The sequence below is a fragment of the Sardina pilchardus genome, chromosome 10, assembly GCF_963854185.1.
Source record: "Sardina pilchardus chromosome 10, fSarPil1.1, whole genome shotgun sequence".
In the NCBI taxonomy this organism is placed as follows: domain Eukaryota; kingdom Metazoa; phylum Chordata; class Actinopteri; order Clupeiformes; family Clupeidae; genus Sardina; species Sardina pilchardus.
Genome location: NC_085003.1, coordinates 2175687 through 2193211, shown reverse-complemented (window position 1 = coordinate 2193211; position 17525 = coordinate 2175687). Strand labels below are relative to the sequence as shown.

General features: G+C 40.6%; 3 protein-coding genes across 9 annotated transcripts in view; 1 reads left to right on the top strand and 2 right to left on the bottom strand.

Annotated features, from left to right (window-relative positions):
* Positions 1 to 555: 555 nt before the first annotated feature.
* Positions 556 to 8659, bottom strand: prr5a (proline rich 5a (renal)). Of its 3 annotated transcripts, none has more exons than XM_062547650.1 (10): positions 8405 to 8658; positions 7233 to 7405; positions 5314 to 5424; positions 5084 to 5164; positions 4677 to 4725; positions 4404 to 4461; positions 4048 to 4139; positions 3516 to 3656; positions 2011 to 2149; positions 556 to 1748 (listed from the first exon to the last, which is right to left on the bottom strand). In XM_062547650.1, the coding sequence occupies exons 2-10, from the start codon at positions 7358 to 7360 to the stop codon at positions 1222 to 1224; spliced, it is 1326 nt and encodes a 441-aa protein (XP_062403634.1). In that variant the 5' UTR covers positions 7361 to 7405; positions 8405 to 8658; the 3' UTR covers positions 556 to 1221. The 3 variants fall into 3 exon arrangements, with proteins under 3 accessions (XP_062403634.1, XP_062403635.1, XP_062403636.1); XM_062547651.1 differs by having other exon boundaries at positions 4404 to 4458; positions 8405 to 8657; XM_062547652.1 differs by lacking the exon at positions 3516 to 3656 and having other exon boundaries at positions 8405 to 8659.
* Positions 8660 to 11412: 2753 nt separating this feature from the next.
* Positions 11413 to 16025, top strand: rad52 (RAD52 homolog, DNA repair protein). 5 transcript variants are annotated; one of them, XM_062547642.1, is made up of 11 exons: positions 11414 to 11845; positions 11958 to 12059; positions 12142 to 12235; positions 12334 to 12401; positions 12846 to 12964; positions 13638 to 13713; positions 14464 to 14723; positions 14947 to 15119; positions 15328 to 15411; positions 15497 to 15720; positions 15862 to 16025. In XM_062547642.1, the coding sequence occupies exons 1-10, from the start codon at positions 11786 to 11788 to the stop codon at positions 15709 to 15711; spliced, it is 1251 nt and encodes a 416-aa protein (XP_062403626.1). In that variant the 5' UTR covers positions 11414 to 11785; the 3' UTR covers positions 15712 to 15720; positions 15862 to 16025. The 5 variants fall into 5 exon arrangements, with proteins under 5 accessions (XP_062403629.1, XP_062403628.1, XP_062403626.1 ...); XM_062547641.1 differs by having other exon boundaries at positions 11415 to 11845; positions 14944 to 15119; XM_062547645.1 differs by lacking the exon at positions 15862 to 16025 and having other exon boundaries at positions 11413 to 11845; positions 14944 to 15119; positions 15303 to 15411; positions 15497 to 15632.
* An 85-nt stretch (positions 16026 to 16110) lies between these two features.
* Positions 16111 to 17525, bottom strand: part of wnk1a (WNK lysine deficient protein kinase 1a) — a gene marked incomplete in the record, with an annotated part of 23603 nt that continues 22188 nt past the window's right edge. The window contains 1 exon segment of the mRNA XM_062547640.1: positions 16111 to 17525.

The window sequence follows — 17525 nt, the reverse complement described above, 5'->3', positions numbered from 1 at the left end:
ATTGTGTGTAGCCTATCAACATGAAACATGGGATTTCATTTTCAGTGGTGCTCGGGGTCAGCATAGGGTTTGGTAACTATACTCACTGGCATTTGCAACTGATGCTCATGTTTTGCCATTTTCATAATTCTGTTTTCTGGCCTGAAATATTTGGTATAGCATTGGCTGTTAAAAATCTGCAATCTGCAATCTGCAATCTGCCATGCTAAATAAATGTACATTTCTTCATGGCCCTATTTCTGTTTCTATCAGCATACCGAGAAGGGATTGTGTTAGCATCATTCAGTTAAGCCTACATCATTTGCCCCCTCACATATAACGCAACTAGTACAGCAGGGGGTGCTATAACTTAGAAATCAGTAGTACACAACCTACTGTATCATCTACCACTCCATAAATGGGCTATCGTGTATCATTATTTGCATATTGGAATAGCATCAGCATCCTAAAGTGGGATTACTATAGTTTTGGCACAATCATGAAGTTAACATTTTAAATGACAATGCTGCAGACCATCATCATCAGTACACATGTTTTAACTTACAAGTCAGTGAATAACATGGGATCTGTGTTCTTTAATACAATTGTGATAATCTTGTGATAAACTTGTGACAATCAAGTAGAGCTTTACCTTGATATATTATGTAGGTTTGCTTCACTACTTTAGAAAAGATAGCGCCAATATTCATCCAACAAAAATGCAAGCTACTCTATTTAGCATAAAAATAACTATCAAAACATATTAAACTGGCCAACTTAATTTAAGAAATAATTTGACAATAGTGAAAAGTGATTCTTTTTAAAGTTTTCATTGTGTAAAATTCATGTAAGTTTCAAACATCAGTAATAAAAAAGCAAAGGCCAATATATTTTACATGGTTTTGACTTCATGGAAATCTGAACAAAGCGTCATGTACATCTACTCATCAAGTAATATCCTCAAAACTAATAAAAAAACTAGAAAACATGGAAGTTTGAAGATGTAGAGAAGACATGGATTTCTTAGAAAAACAAGTACACACATGACAAACATGACAAGCCTGCCCTTATCCTCAAGGCGACATTACAAACTAAGATAACAAAAGGCTCTAAAATAAGGAATGTATAGAGATCTTCATCCTAATGACAGAGAACTGAAGTTGGGTGAAAAACATCAGCAAGTGAGTATATTAACATCCTTGTGGTGGGTGTACTGTAGGTGAATCATTGGTTTCTGGTGGGTTAGCTAGTCTGACGCGTGGTACCGTATGACTCTGAGCGGCAGTGAGAGAAGTCAATGAAGATCCCTTCCTGGTCAGAGTCCAGGGAGTCGAGACCTTGGACGATGGTGGTCTCTGGGCTGGAGGAGCAGCTGGCGGGGGAGGAGTGGGCTTTGGCCAGCTCAGGGTGACAGGGCTGACCACCGGGCGGGTGGAGGGTCCCTGCACAATGTGGAGGGAAGATGGCGGACGAGAGAAGGCCGGGCTGGACCGGGGCGCCTCGCAAAGGGAGGTCATGCTCGAGGCAGAGCCTGGGGGTTGAGCCCGTGTCCACGGTAGTGCCAAGCATGGGGTAGCCTGGCTGCTCCAAGCAGGCCGAGACCTCGCAGGCGGAGTGGCGGCGGATGCCCACGCTGCCCAGAGAGCCCACCTCTGAGTCGTACTCCGCCACTGGCGTCAGCATCGGAATGTTGTAGCTCTTCGATCGCACAACGGGGTTGACGGTGTGTGCGTCACCTGGCTTGGACCAAGCCCAGTGCAAATGCTTGTCTGTTCAGGTAAAGAGAAAAGAAGGAAGAGGAACTCAAAATGGATAATATATTACGGGTAAGGTGGTTTGTTGGTACACCTGGGTATGTATGGGATTTTGAGGTGTGAATTTGGTACTGCCATACTTCAGACTGTCATCTAAAAACACCAAATGAGTAATAAAACACACTGGCCTTCACATGGACTGATTCTGCTGGGGACACAGGTGAGCAGAGCATATTTGAGACACCCTGTACGTTTACAAAAAGCAAGCAGACTTTACCTAGTGTGTAAGAGCATTCGGAGAGGGGGTTTTGGTGAGAGCGCAGTCCCTGAGTTCCCAGGTAGGGGGACACCACCCTCTGGAGCAGCGCCTCCAGCCTGATGTACTCCTCACTCACGCCTCGGGACTCATGAACTCCCTGCGGGGGGTGGAGGAGAGAGAGAGAGAGAGCGTGAAACACACACAGAGACATATTTTAGTGAGTGATGGTCCACCAAATAAGGCCTTTCTAGCCTGTAATAACCAAGCAAATGATTCCATCACTGCACAAATGAAGTGCATTGATTAACAGGGTGAAGTCAGTGTTGCAGTGTGTCGTCATGGCAGAGGAGAGTGATGTCTTTTGTATGGAATGTGTTTTGTTGGAACAATATTTTAGACAGCGTTTGATTCTGAATCTTTCAGTTCCATAAGACATACTGTTATGGTTTGGTATCTGGGTGTTCTTGGTTTCCTTATTTTTGTTCTCTTATTTTGCTGTCTGGGGCTGTATTCAGAAAGTCGTTTTTGCTTAGGAAGGTTCCTGTCGGAATGAAAAGACCTGGAAATATTTAGTGATAAGAGCTGTTTAGATTCTCTGCATACTTAGGAAAGGCACTTCAGTACGTCCTTTCCAATCTCGTTGAGCATACGGTACACTGAAGTGTCCTTTACAAAAGGAGAGGTGATAGTGACATCCCACAATTCCTTGTCCAGGTAAAAACAACCAATCAACATGACACATGTCAATAACACCCGCCTTCCCGTAATTAAGTAGCCTTGTGTAAGAGTGATTCTCCACGGGTGTCGTTATCAATTCATCTCCACATCTTTCCTTGCCCTTCTGATGTTTCCCATCAAAGTCAAGTGAAAGTAGACAGATAGGCTTTGTTCAAACCGCATACATCCGTCAGTACACTGCTAGTATGCACTCCGTGCTTCTGCCGGTAGTGCCCACTTTACAATGGTTAGTATTGTCCCAATATCTGCACTATGTACTTCAACTAAGTATTTGAAGTAGGCAAGTATGCGGTTTGAGATACAGCCATAGTTAACTTGCTTGGTGGACTGTGTGTTTACTTGTGTCAGTTTGTCATGTGGCTCATGTTTGCTTCCTGTGCTTCTTTTCCTGGTGGCCATGCTCAGTGTACTTTTGTGTTACTTCCTTGTTTCTTTATTCCAGTTGATTATGTCATAGGTTGTACCTGTCTTGTCTTGTCTTGCTTTGTTATCTGGTCACCTTTGCCTTGTTTGTCTAGCTCTGTGTTCTGTTAAGTCCTATTTAAACCCTTAGGTTTGTTCAGTGCCTTGCTTGTCCATTGTGTTTGTGTCACGCTGCAGTTTTGTATCAAGTGGTACTGTTCCTGGCTCTTAATGAGTAAAGATCTCAGTTTGTGCTACTCGTGTGCATTGTTGCTCCTGGGTTGCAACACGAGCAGCACATTTTCACACACATGAGAAACAAGTCATGAGAACTGACTGACGAGCACACCTGTTTTGGAGGGGCAAGTGTGATCTTCACCCACCTGCAGTATCAGGAGCATCTGGACGATAGAAGGGGGGACGCGCGCACGGGGTCGAGACAAGGCCTCCTCCAGTTTCATGTTGAGAGTGATGGTGTTCCGAAAGTGCAACAGTGCCAGCTGTCTCACAGAGGGCTCTTTCCCCTGTTTACATTAAAGTACAGTGGAGTTTACCAACCCACTGAGCACTAATTGTCTTGTTTCAATCCATAAATGGGCAGGCATGTATGTGTGTATCTCTATGTGGCTTTCATCCCATTTCATACCATAATAGACTTCTGTACCCATCTCACATTCTTTCAAAATTCAAATTTAAAGAAATGTTTTATATTTAAGTTTTATCTTACGATGAAAGATGTTGTTATAGCTCAGCAGAAGGTTAAATAACAGCTTGAAAACTTCAGACTGTTTTGAATATTTACTTCAGTGAAATAAAAATCCATACTATACTCACGTATGTCATAACATATCTATATACATCCTTAACATATACATCCTTAACACTCTATGTGACTGGTTGTGGGCAGAAGCTCACCTGAACTGGGTGGAATATGGCTTGCAGCATGGAGAGGACATCGCCAAAGAAGAAGTCCCATGTCTCAGCTAACGAGTCCAATAATTTCTGACCTGTGACAAGGAAAGACAAGGATTAGACAAGGTGATCAGAAAAGTACCCACAGTTGGAAATCTGTAGACGTAACAAGGAATTCCTGATGAATGGCATGCTAGGTTGTAAATGATTCCCCAATGTCTGGAGGAAAAAACTTTTTGAATTATGTGGACCGCAAAGGATGTGTAAGGAATATACTTAGGAATAGTTACAGAGGACAGTGGGATAGAGCAAACATCCTAGGAGAGGCTCTAATTATCAGCTTACTAAAACAAACATACCTTCATAGAAGCGGATTTTGTCACGTAAAATGACCATTCCTTTCGTCAGTAACTGCTTCTGAGAAAAAGATATGGGCGAATTTTTAGCATTTCACCATTTTTTACATTTTTCATGCATGTTGTTCATTACTTCAAGGATTCAATTCAAGGATTATAAAAGCTTTATTGTATCATAGAATGACAGGAAGTTTGAGGTTAGAGGAATATAAAAACAAAAAATACTGTATATAAATCCATTTTCCAAAGATACATCCAATGAAGACAATCACTTACCTGAAGATACTCAGTGAAAAAGGAGCCCAACTCTGTTTTCAATAGCTGTCTAAGTGACAAAAAGAAGTGGCTGTCAATAACACATAAATGCGCGCGCACACACACACACACACACACACACACACACACACACACATGAATTACACTGGCAGTGTCACTAATACAATGCTACCTGTTACCTATTTATTAGTTATAACTGTGTGTTAGCTTGTGTGTTTATCTGTTGTGGCAGTGAGTCGGAGCTGACAGAAGGAGTAATACAGACTTAATAAGACAATTCTACTAATGTCAGTCTTCAGTAAATGCTGCCATATCTTCCCAGTATCCAGCCATGCTTTCTAGGCTGAACCTCTCATTTCTTCAGCCTCAACAAACAGGAAGCTCATGTTTCATCAAGTGTGACTAACCTCACACCCTCATTTAGGGCATACAGCTCATTGTCGGCCAAGCCTTTTCTCTGGAACACGCCAATGACTGCATTGTGGATGCTACAGTGACACAGTAACACACACACAAAAGATGCTGTCAAAACAATTCTCACCACCATTTAGATTCACAAAGTGATCCAACAACCCAGTCAAATGTAGGCAAATGACAGGAACTCATATGACACGTGTCTGGAGGGTTTAGCCTTTACCTGTTCCAGACAGCATTGGGTCCATTCCCCCTGTCCTCCAATGAGGCTTTTTCACTCTTCCCCAACTGAGTGAGGTTAGGAGAACTCACTAGCTTCAGCCGGTAGAGAGTCCTTATGTGATCAAATAAAAACAAGAAAAACAACATGTCAGTGAGAGGGAAAGAAAGAGCGAAAGCCGAGGAAGGTTGGGCTCTGGGTGGGTGTAAAATTGTGCAATCCTTATAGAATTCTTGAGAAATCAGTTTCCTTCCCACAATCTCTAAGTGTTTGTCTTACTCATGTTCCCACGGGGCTATGAACACTCTCACACGTACCAAGATGAAAGTACTTTTTTGTATGCCACAAACATGTTTACATCCCCTCAATGACTTCATAGAGCTGTAATCAGTTAGCTGTCATGTAATACCAAGAGGCATTTTCAATACTCCAAATAGCCATTAGCTCTGACACTGAGCCAGAATTAGTCTAAACAACTTTATGCAAGCAAAATGATTTAGGCTGCATATCGAATTACAGCATGTCCAGCCATTGGTTTGGGTTAGTGATCCAGAAACTCTGGGATTATGAAGGGTGATATCATCAGACCTTCTGTAGAGGGAACTGCTGATGAGCCTTAACCTTGTCCTGGTTGGAGGATTAGGCTCACATCACACACCTAGGCCATCTGTTCAGCTCTGAGCAGCGGTTCATCATGCTAATAGTAACAACTGGTGACCACTTGTTTGGGGATCATACCTTTGTGCCGACACACTTTCATATTTCACCATTTAAGTTTCAGTCCCTGGGGGGTTTCTCTGTGCTCTAAAAACAAAGTCATTACTAAGAGGCATGAGTCAAAGGACCAATATGCTGTCAGTGTACACAGCAAACAACTTGGCCATGTGTGTTGTTTTTTTACAGTGATTAGTGTGTTTAGTGTCCTTTGTCATCATTAAAAGATTCCTAAAGTATATCACAGACAGAGACAATGTGATAATACACTCATAGCAGTGCAATACTTTTCATATTTAAACTGAAATAATTACTCAATATTACTTAATACTTAATACTTCAAGGCACAGTCAATGATTCTGCAGAAATATTATTGATATTTGAGCTCAATATCCAGTCTTCCTTCATTGCTTCTAAAGCAAAGTGTTTATTGGATAGAATAGTGAATGGCTAGGTCCGAACCACTTCATTTATCTCCCATTTGTACAGTTGGGATGAACGTCAGAGGTTTCCCGAGTGCATCAAGGGAACGGACAGTTAGAAGACTGAGAGGAGCTACTTGGTGAGTTGAGTGAGACCATCCAGGATAACAGTCACAAGGTATTGCACAAGGGATCTCTCACCTCAACGTAATCTACTGATCACCAATCTGACCTTTAGTCTGCAGTGCCTACATTGCAGAATGTCTGTCCAGCAAATTAGCCGTACTGATGTAAAAAAAAAAAAATCCCTGGTGCTGGTTCTGTTGATTCTGACTGGGTTTTATAGTATTCTTCAACTCAGTCATTTCATTCAGTGGTACACTATGGGGAGGGCGGAGGAACTGTCATATCATCATGATGAATAAACTGTTATAGAGCATGATGCAGTGGGGACACTACCCTATCCGCTTGAGTCTCTAGATGACAAAAAACTTGGGAAACCAAGGGATTTAATACCTAACTAATTTTCAATTTGTCATAGTATATTAGGGTCAAGCTGATATATTACTGACATGGGGACACTGTGAGCTTTATATGTATGTACGAGCAGATCTTCTTCAATAATCTTTACCCTCTTTATTAACTGTGCAGTGATGCAGATCCTATTGTTAAGAATGTCATGTAATGCCAGTAAAAGCCAACCGAAGGCATTACTTGAGGGCATAGCAAAAATAAAGGATTATTTTTCACTGTTTGAGTTTGACCACATCCACTGTTGAGGCTTACCTCCGGATCGGATGATTGCTCCCATCCATGTAAAAACAACGTGGTAACAAAGAGAGGCTGCTGATGCTGATTGACACTGGCCTGGAGGAGGGTACACAAGATTGGCCCCCATGTAATCCATCCAGCATCTTTCACCACTGACTAGACACAGGGCTACAACAGATTTGTAGATCCTGGAAACAGGCATACAATTGTTCAGGTTAGAATGTGATTTGATCAATTTCATTCAATTAATTTGATTATATATAAATGGGTTGATAGTACTGAGATGTATGAGGGCGGACCAGACTAAGCCACGGGTGGTCTCATTAATAGCCTGTATTAATCAACCTTACGTTTACAACATAAACAAGTGCTTTGCTCAACAGAAATAGCAGAACTGGGAAGTTACATTTTTAATGTTCATGTCTGTCATTCATGTGTAATAGCAACACTTAAAATAATAATCTAGGACTATGGCTTAAAGTGGGACATCTGTTGTAAGTCTTGTCTAATTTAAACATCATCATCCAAGGTGGACAATTCAAAACATGTATTGCAATATTCTATATTGAGATCTATAGTCATATAGTCTATTCGAACTTGTGTGAGCAGCATCAGCGCCATCTACCAACACCACGCGTTAAACAAAGAGATGCCATGTAACAAAGAGTTGCATCACACTCATGTAGCTACCTTTTCAAATGGAAATGTAGCCACTGTACACTTCTGAATGTGTTTAAATCTACGTGCAACTAATGACGTATGAGTAAAAGAACCCTCGTAACCTAATGCTGGTTATAGCTCGTTTTGCGCGTATGGTAGGCTACATACACAAACACACAACTGTCTCTCCCCCACAAACTGGACTGTCTGGTTCACTTAGCTGTAGACTACCTTAGCAAGAAGACTACCTAGCAAGAAATAGAAGCAAGTTCACCATTCAGCCTAAGAACTATCTATAATTGTATTGATATTTTCGGAATCTTTTTTGATCATTTAGATTGGTCATATGTTTCCTTCTTCCTTTAAGATCAATGGGGCGGCATACGCCTTGGCAAATGACAAGGACTATCATACAACAAAGAAAAACATCACACACTGAAAGAGAAATAACATTCACTGTGGCCACACCACTACAACCAATTAAACGTAAACCAAGTAGGGAAACACATAAAGCCGGAGCAACTTACCGTCATGGGCTAAACACGCTTCGAACCTGGAGGTTGTCATCAATAGGGACCAGGCAGTTAATAACTATAACTTTAGGAAAACAATTGTTGGTGAATCCCAATCGTTACTGTTAGATGATCCCTCTCATTGTAACCTAATGTGCAGGCTGCGTATGCGGTGCACGTCATTCCAGGAGGTGTATGGTTATCTACTACGCTTGTCTAAGGTCTCGGCTACTCCTCCCGTTGCTGCACGAGGCAGACGCTGTCTGACCACCCAGGTCCAGACTTTGCGAATGTTTGCGACAGATAGCGTGCACGCGCGTTGTTGTGTCTGCAAAACGTAGAGATCGAGGAAAAACAGCTCTGCCTGAGTTTAGTCTCGGATCATGGCCTATGCTGTTCCTCTTTAACTCGAGTCTCCACCCTGCAATTGTGTGTTTTGTTTATGAACAGAATAGGATACACATTACACGATAAACCTAGGCCTAGGCCTACACGAATAGAATTGGTGTTGGGCCCCCATCAAAAGCTAAAAAGACTAAGCACCAGCCACAGGCCTCCCGCGTAATGGATATCGAACAAATTACGCATTTCGATACGTTGGGTAGGCCACGAGCATTTTCAATTAAACACCCAAAGAAGTGGTCTACACTAGCCTATCCTACATAAAAATAAGAGAAGCAGCTTTTATGTGATATAGTGTGAACAAAAGGACCATGAGCTGGGCTCCCATGACCTCAATCCCTTTAAATCTAACAGACAGAGTGACATCATGCAACAGCAGTTTTTCAACTGTTTATCTCCAGTTTGGGTTTTGTGAGGCCCATTGGTAAAGAGTGGTCTGACTGGATAGTAAATTGACATTGCATTGAACAGATCCGCTTCGGAGGTACCACAGACTCTGGGACGGATCCGCAAAACAGGTCCAGGTTTGCATATAAACCACATCAGCCCCATGTCCGTTTTTGGATCCGTTCATCGAGTAGCAAATCCGGCACGGGTCAACAGACCCCTTGCTGATCTGATCATAGATAGCCCTACAGAAATATATTATATCTGACCAACATTCGAGATTGCATTAGCCTATGATAAGAATTTCTAATATATTTTACCAACAAATATTACAAATAATCAGGGGTTCAATTGGGCCCAATTTCAATTTGTCTTGAATGACTCTAGAGTTGTATTTATGACAAATAACCAACACATAAGGTTGAACAGGTTTAATAGTGCTGATCCTATTAAGTATTATTACTCAATTATTGTTATTATTAAAACTTTTTTACGATATTAATATTGCTTTGTATGCTCGCCAGGTTGAAGTCACAAACACAGCCCTGATTAAAAAACAATCAGAAATCCACCCAATGCTAAAAAGAATCAATACCATGACCAAAAAAAACTAGATTTGAAAACAATGTAAGTGGACAGTGCATTTAGCCATGCAGTCATCTTTGTTTGTGAGGTAGGCATCATATAAGTGGGTCCTGAAGAGGATCAACATCTCTGAGCTGCATTAAGGTTGCTTTGCCAACTGAGCGGATAAAACCAAAGGGGTGGGCTTATGTTGGTAATGTGTGCCACCCTGTAAAATTCTAGGCATGAGATGTTCGACTGGTAGAGGCATTCAGACAAAGTAAGGGACCACCAAGCACAACTATGATATCCCTTATGTTATGCTTTTCAAGACTTTAATAACCTTTTTAAATTATTATTATTGTGATTATTTTTATTTCTGTTATTGTGGCTAAATTTCACAACAGTTTCACTTTATCAAGCTTCTACATAACAGTCACATATGCAAATGCATTTTACATTAACCCATTTTATGCATGACCATTTACACACACACACACACACACACACACAAACACATCCAATTAAATAATTAATTTAACAAACAACTTAAATTTCATTTAATTGACCAAAGGTTGTGGGATAACCTTGCCTGACAGAACAACCCACTCTTCTTCGGTAAAACGCAAGCCTAACATGGGGCCACCAGAGGGACCTTCTCAAAATAGCCCTTACAAAAGTTAAATGTTTGCAGCAGATTTGCAGCAAATGTGTGGGTGATTTATGGGAGACAAATGAGTTTCCAAGTTTGCCAATGTTGACCGTTAGAGGCAAACTTCCAGCAAAGTTCTGGCAACAATGAGTTTTGCCATTAGTGGCCATTAGTGGCAAATGTGTTCGCCAGTGAGTTGCCACCAGGCTTGTGCAAAATTCAGAGTTGAATTGAGAATGACCCCTAAATTCCAATTCAGTTCTTGAGTTTGAATTTGAATTTGAATTGAAAAACAGGATGTATAATTAGCCTACAATTCGAATTGAATTGAAATTCAATTAAATTCACATAATTTAAGGGTAGAGTTTGACGTTGATCAATGACGTTTCTTAAAATATGTCAGATATGATTGCAAAACACACAGCTTATAATTTTTCCTGTTATGTGACAGTGGAATAGTTTTGAATTGCAATGAACTTATTCCCATGCAAATTCAACTTCCTGTGGGGTGGGGCAATTCAATTCAAATTCCAATTCATGAATTGAATGGAGGCCAATTCTGAAATTCGGCACCATCACTTATTATTTTCCAGCGAACTTCTGGTGATTAACCTAATTTGCATATAGCAGAGCTGCAAATTTGCCGCAACATTGCCAACATTTTTTATCTAAAATTTAACCGCAACTGCTTGCCAGAAACCTATTTGCATGTGGAAATATAATTTGCGCCAATGTTCGCCAGAATGTTCGCCTGAAATTTCTGTAAGGGAGTAGTCTATCAATTTGCCACTAGATGTCACCCTAGTGCCGGAATTATAAACAATAACCATATGACTAATGTAATGGTTACAATTCAGTGTTTACAATAAATACACTATGTTGAACAGAAATAATAACGCACGACAAAAGACTAGGCTACAACATTATTACAACATTTATGATTCAGAGAACCTTCGAGCCCGTTTCTCTGGTCGGCATACCTACCGGATATGGAATCACGTACGAATCGTCGTCAGTTGTCGTCACAGGAAGTCACAGGTTTTCAAACGAGTCCCATTATTTTTTCGCACTAATATTGAGGGTTTGTGAAGTTAATTAACGTAACGCACAATATCAGCCGAAGTAGTTTTTCCTGCATTAAATCTCTGAACTGAGTGACCATTTCCTCATATGGCAAGCGACTCCAGAGTTAGTGAAACACGTTGTTTCCGTGGGCTCTCTCTCTTTAACCCGCATATTCTAAAACTGAATTATGAGATAATTCAATGTTAACAGCACCCCTGGACCTGGATGAAGTGAACGGAATTGCTACAATGAAACTGTAAGGACATGTTACGCTACAGCTGAGTTTATGTGAAAGCGTGAAGAGTGAAAAATAGCGGAGAGCAAACATGAACTTCACAGGGAAGCAAGATGAACCAAAGGCGGTATCCAACTCATGTTTTGGGCAAGTAAGTTGTAGATTTCCTTTTGTATCACATAAGCGTCCTACTAGCGTACAAGTAACGGGGAGCACTAACAACCTTGGACATAATGATTAATGGCCATTCATTGAATGTGTAGCAACCGTACACAGCAGATGAGTACCAGGCGATCCAGGCTGCGTTGCGACAGAAACTTGGCCCAGAATACATAAGCACTCGTATGGCCGGAGGTGGACAAAAGGTAAGAAAGCGTCCACTCCTCTCTCGGTTTTTAACGGGCAGAGCATATGTGTAACATTTACATGTATGTATGCATGTTGCAGGTATGCTATATTGAGGGCCATAAAGTCATCAGTATTGCCAATGAGATGTTTGGGTACAATGGTTGGTCTCACTCCATCACTCAGCAAACAGTTGGTAAGTGCGCACTGCGCAGCATCTATCTTGTGATGCACTTTTTGATGTCTGATCTTTCAATCATCGCCTATATTATTTTTTACAACATGTTTTTGCAGACTTTGTGGATCTCATCAATGGAAAATTCTATGTTGGAGTTAGTGCATTTGTGAAAGTACAGTTAAAGGTAAAAACAATAAACATTGTTACTGAAACGGTTACATTTATGCTCTTGAATTTTACATAGTGGAAATCTTTAATTCCAACAAGTCTATCAAGGAGTAACGTTTTTGTGCTTGAAGTGAACTATCCTGTGGTAGGCTATGTGGGAATATTGAAGTGACTTTGTGGTTAATGTCTTGCCCATCATGTTAAATTAGCAAACGGATTTTGCTTAGTTATTAGATCAGCTTTAGTTAGAGACTGAAGACTTTGCAGTTTGCCCATCATTGAGTGATCTGTGTCCTCTCCCTGTAACTTGGCTTGAATTAACAAGTTGTTGAATGGTTGCTGAAAGTAGAATTGATCTACTTCATTAAATCAGTAGTGCAAGACATGCCTCTGTTATAATAGTTTAAACACAATGATGGCGATAAAAATGGCTCCACTGATATTATATTTTCTCTTCAAGGATGGGTCATATCATGAAGACGTGGGCTATGGTGTGTGTGAGGGACTGAAGTCTAAAGCATTGTCACTGGAGAAGGCTAGGAAAGAAGCTGTTACAGACGGACTGAAAAGATCACTCAAGTATGATAGACTACCCTGGCTGGGTCTGGTTTGATTTGCTTTTTTGTTTAACTCGTGTGTAGAATATGACATTCAAAACGAATGCAGCCATGCAACCTTAACAAGTATTACATGCACGTTTCACACAAACACACGGGCATTTGTGGGCGCTCTTGAGTTTTTGGAGGTGCAAACAAACACATCACCATGGAAATCACATTTTTTTTTAAGCCAATCCATGCATATGGTCATGTAAGCCGAGTTCAATGCAGCACAATACATCACAGCCGAGTTCAACGCCGTTGAAACACACAATTAAAACAGAGATTCACTTTGCGCTGTGAAATCTCAACCAGTTCCTACGTATGTGATATCCATGGTTATGCGTTTGTTTGCACCTCCAAAAACATGGCGTACCTGGTCTGTGAGGTAAGTTTGTGTGCAATGGGTGGTGCCATGGGTGAACTCATCAATTTTGTCATCTAGTGTCACAAGTGTTTTATATTTCACACAGTAGGTTATGCAAATGTAAAATATTCTTATACAGGTGATTACAGTGTTACAGAGCTACAGTATGTTTGCATTAATCCTAAAGTGTATTTATTGCACATAAATGAACGGTGGTGAAAAGTTTTCATGTTGGTGAGAGAGGACTTTCTTTTAGTTGAGACTAGTTCATTTTCTCTACATCCAGGTGCTTTGGAAATGCTCTTGGTAACTGCATCCTCAACAAGGAGTATCTCATCGCCATTAACAAGATCCCTAAACAAGTGAGCTAAATCTCAAGAGCATGTTAAATTCATGTTAAAAGTATGTCAATTGTAATACATTCAAGGTGGACTTCAGTTCAAACTCTGTCTATATCATGAACGGAAACCTAAACCAAGGCCTGTAAAATATTTCTGTTCAAATCTTGTCTTGATGCACTTTTTAAGCCCTTGATATTATTTCAATTTTAATGGCTGAAAAACACATTATATGGGAAGCCACTATCAGGGATTAATATTTCGAAAAGTATTCACAGCCTAAACTTGGAAGAGAAATATGTTATCAGTATGACTGAACCAAAAAGAGTGATATTGAGAGTATTGCTTGTATTATATAAGCTTGTTTTTTTGTACCCATTTGAAATCAATAATGACTTTTTCTTTCAATACGTTTTATTTATGGCGTGTTAACAAACATTTGTGCTCTCAACGAATAATGGGCATAAATATATTGATGACAAAACAATGGGAGGTTGCATTTTTCAGTCACTTTCAAAGTGTCTGAAAAGGTATGTGGGGTAGTTAGCAGGAACATTAAAACCTATGTGGGAGTAGTTCATTGTATAGACATTTAGTGTACAAAGTGCCAATATTGTACCATAGATACATATCATACATAGGAACAACAGTGTAATTACTATAATGGATTTATCCATGAATGTACATTTGCATTTTGTAAATGAAATGATCATACATTGAGCTAATTCCCCTGAGGTGTTCATAGATAAAAATGTCAAATATTTTTTGCTACAGCCCACGCCACCTCTAGATCCCGCTCTTACCAAGCGATCTGATGGTGAACCATCAGTAGAGAAGGCCAGACATGCCAGTCTGGTTAGTCGCCGGTCTGCTGGCCAAACTGAGGATATTCTGAGGGAGACGCGCGCCAAGCAGCCAAGGGTCCAGCTGGAACCACAGGATGACAAAAGTGATGTCATGACATCTCTTTCATTGAACACTCCTGGACACTCTGCTCTACCGGACCCTGACAAGAGGCCCAGCACCACATTCAGGTTAGCAAACTGCACAGAAACACAAGACTCAGCTAGCCAGCTGCTTTATATCGGTCTACAATGTTCTCTGTTCTGAAGGCCCCAATCAGTCATTTTCAGCTGTTTCTTTTGCAGTAGACCCTTAATGAAGACTGCAGTAGAGACATAGCAATACAAGATACACTAAATTGACTTGTTTGTCTAGTACACTTTTTGAGTGTTTATTGCTCTCTTCATCTAGTAGGTCTTCAGTGGACATGGGTGACATGTCTCCCGCTGACCAGCAGGTGGACCCCAAGCAGCTGAGGAAGCTGAGGCAGCAGCAGCTACAGCAGAAGTTTCGACAGGAGATGGAAGCTAAGAAGATACAGGAGAACAACCAAACCCCTCTCGGACAGGAGCCTGGAGCTTCTCATGGTACGGTAGTGTTAAGGGAAGATCATGAAGAAAGTCTTTGTAAAAGCAATTAATAAGAGAGAACTGCTTCTGGTAACATTTATAATGGTTTGGAATTGTTGTTATACCCCTTTGTAACACATTTGGGTATTGAACATCAGCACAGTAAAATGATTATTTTACCTTCGGGATGAGTTCCCACAGTCTCAGAGGCTGATGTTCTCAACAGTGCTGATGGGCTCCAACCTGGAGATGGCTGGTCAAGACACACCTAATCTTCATGCCGTGAAGTGTGAGGATGAGTGCTTGACTGGTAAGATTCAGTTGCATTGCTTTGGCCAAGGTCTGTTTCTCCATCATCAGTCAGGTTGTACTCTGACATTCCCAAATCCTTGTAGATGATCCGGCGCTGTGGGACTTAACTCTTGACCTGTTGGATCAACCTCCTCATACCACGGCCACAAGCCCTTGTTCCTCCACATCGGGTAGTGAGCACGGAATGTCGACGCGAAGTAAGACACCGCAAGGAGCACCAAGCCTGCTGGCTGCAGTGCAACCTCAGGGCAATGGAGGGCTCCCACCGCACCGGTCCAATCAGTCATGCAGAGATTGAATCAAACAGGTAATGTTTACAGAGAGTCCTCTCATGCATTTAATGTAGTTGCTCTCTTACGGTTATTAGATTACAAGTTATGTTAAGTAGCTAAAGACAGCGCATGTAGTTGTAAAATTGTGAGTATAACATTTTGCCTTTGTTTCACAGGTCAAGCTGTAAACACACACACGCCATGTGAATTTAAGAAACAGAGATTTGACCCTTGAGGAGTTCGAAGCATAGATTTTATAAAGAGTTAAATGTTATTGTTCTGGTTTTGATTTTATTTGAGTTCTGTGCAATTTGTAATAAATGTTTTAAGTTATAGTGCATCTTTGTGTCAAGTTTTTAATTGCCAACTAGACCTGTCTTTAGATGTGGAGAAACAGTGTGGTAGACATTAATACTGTAGCCAGATTTTGTATCCAGAAATCTTCATTTTTATTAATCTTTATATATATACAAATTATACAATGTTCACACAAAACCAGACTTGAGTAACCACACAGACCCCAGAAAGAGCGATCAAAAGAGCAAAATAAAAATACAATAGTTAACAGTAGGTATGGATTCTGTGCTTGCTTGTGAAATCTTAGCTTTGATATTGTGGGACAGAATGCATGCAAACCTGTCAGAAGTATGGGTAAATGTATTCTGGTATGATTTTAACAACAGTATCTCAGAAAATAAACTGGCGTTGGTATGTCAGTGTTTCTTTTAGTCTGTAGCTCAAAAAACTGAAGGCAAACCTGTGTACTCACATCAAAAACATGTATGCGTAACAATATCCCTTTCAGTGTGTTACAAATACGAAGTCTAACTGGCGTGAATTCTGCATTGCAGTAACTATAATCTTCTCTAGAGAAGTCAAGCTGTGTAATTCAGAGGTGAGCAAGTCACTTCTGTGTGTTGCAATGGCACATGCTTTGGGGTTGAGAAAAAAACAAATCACGGAACAAAAACTGTAATACTGTTCTGTTTTCTCTGTGCCTAGAGACGAGTCGACAGAGTAATTAAAAACAGATCACATGAACCTCAACCATGCATGTCCATCTAAAATGCACCTGATATTTTTCAAACAAGTTTTAGGTACTAATTTACACCAGTTCTTGAAATCAGGTCCAGATTTTCTCCTTTAAAAAGATACAATACCCAGTTTAAGGGAATGTATAGTCAGTATGGCTAATTAATAAATTAAAAATATTGCTTCAGAGAACAGTTAAGGGAAGCATACAGCATCCCTATGTGCTTCAAGGGTGGACAAGTTTAGCTCCAAAAGCAGTCTGATAGGGCAATGTGAAAGTGTTTTCAAAGGCACCCCATAGATCTGCTGAACCTGTAAGGCTGAGCACATCAACAACCACTATTCATCTCATACTCCTTTGCTCAAGTATCCAGGGTCAATATTATCTGATGAGTATGAACAAGCAAAAGTGTGTTGGGGAAGGGATGAATCTGTGTCAATAAGATACAACACTTCAATAATGAAAAATTATGTTAATATATACACATAATAAAATGGACACGTGTTCCAGATCCATGTAAGTACTTCAACGCCCTTGTTCTCACTGCCTCCCAAATTGCACATATCTCTATGTGGTTTAACATTTAAGTATAAAGTGACAATATAGAAGTACTTCTAAGTAAACAAAGAGGTCCCCTAATGTTTTCCATGATTAACATATAGTAATACAGAAATAAATCTAAAATGCCCTCCACAGTGTGTGCCAGCTAGTCCCGCTCAGCTTATTACCTACAGTCTTTTGGTTTCTCCCAGGTTCCCCTCCACAGTGGGCCTGAAGTTACTCAACTACATTACCCAGCATCCATCT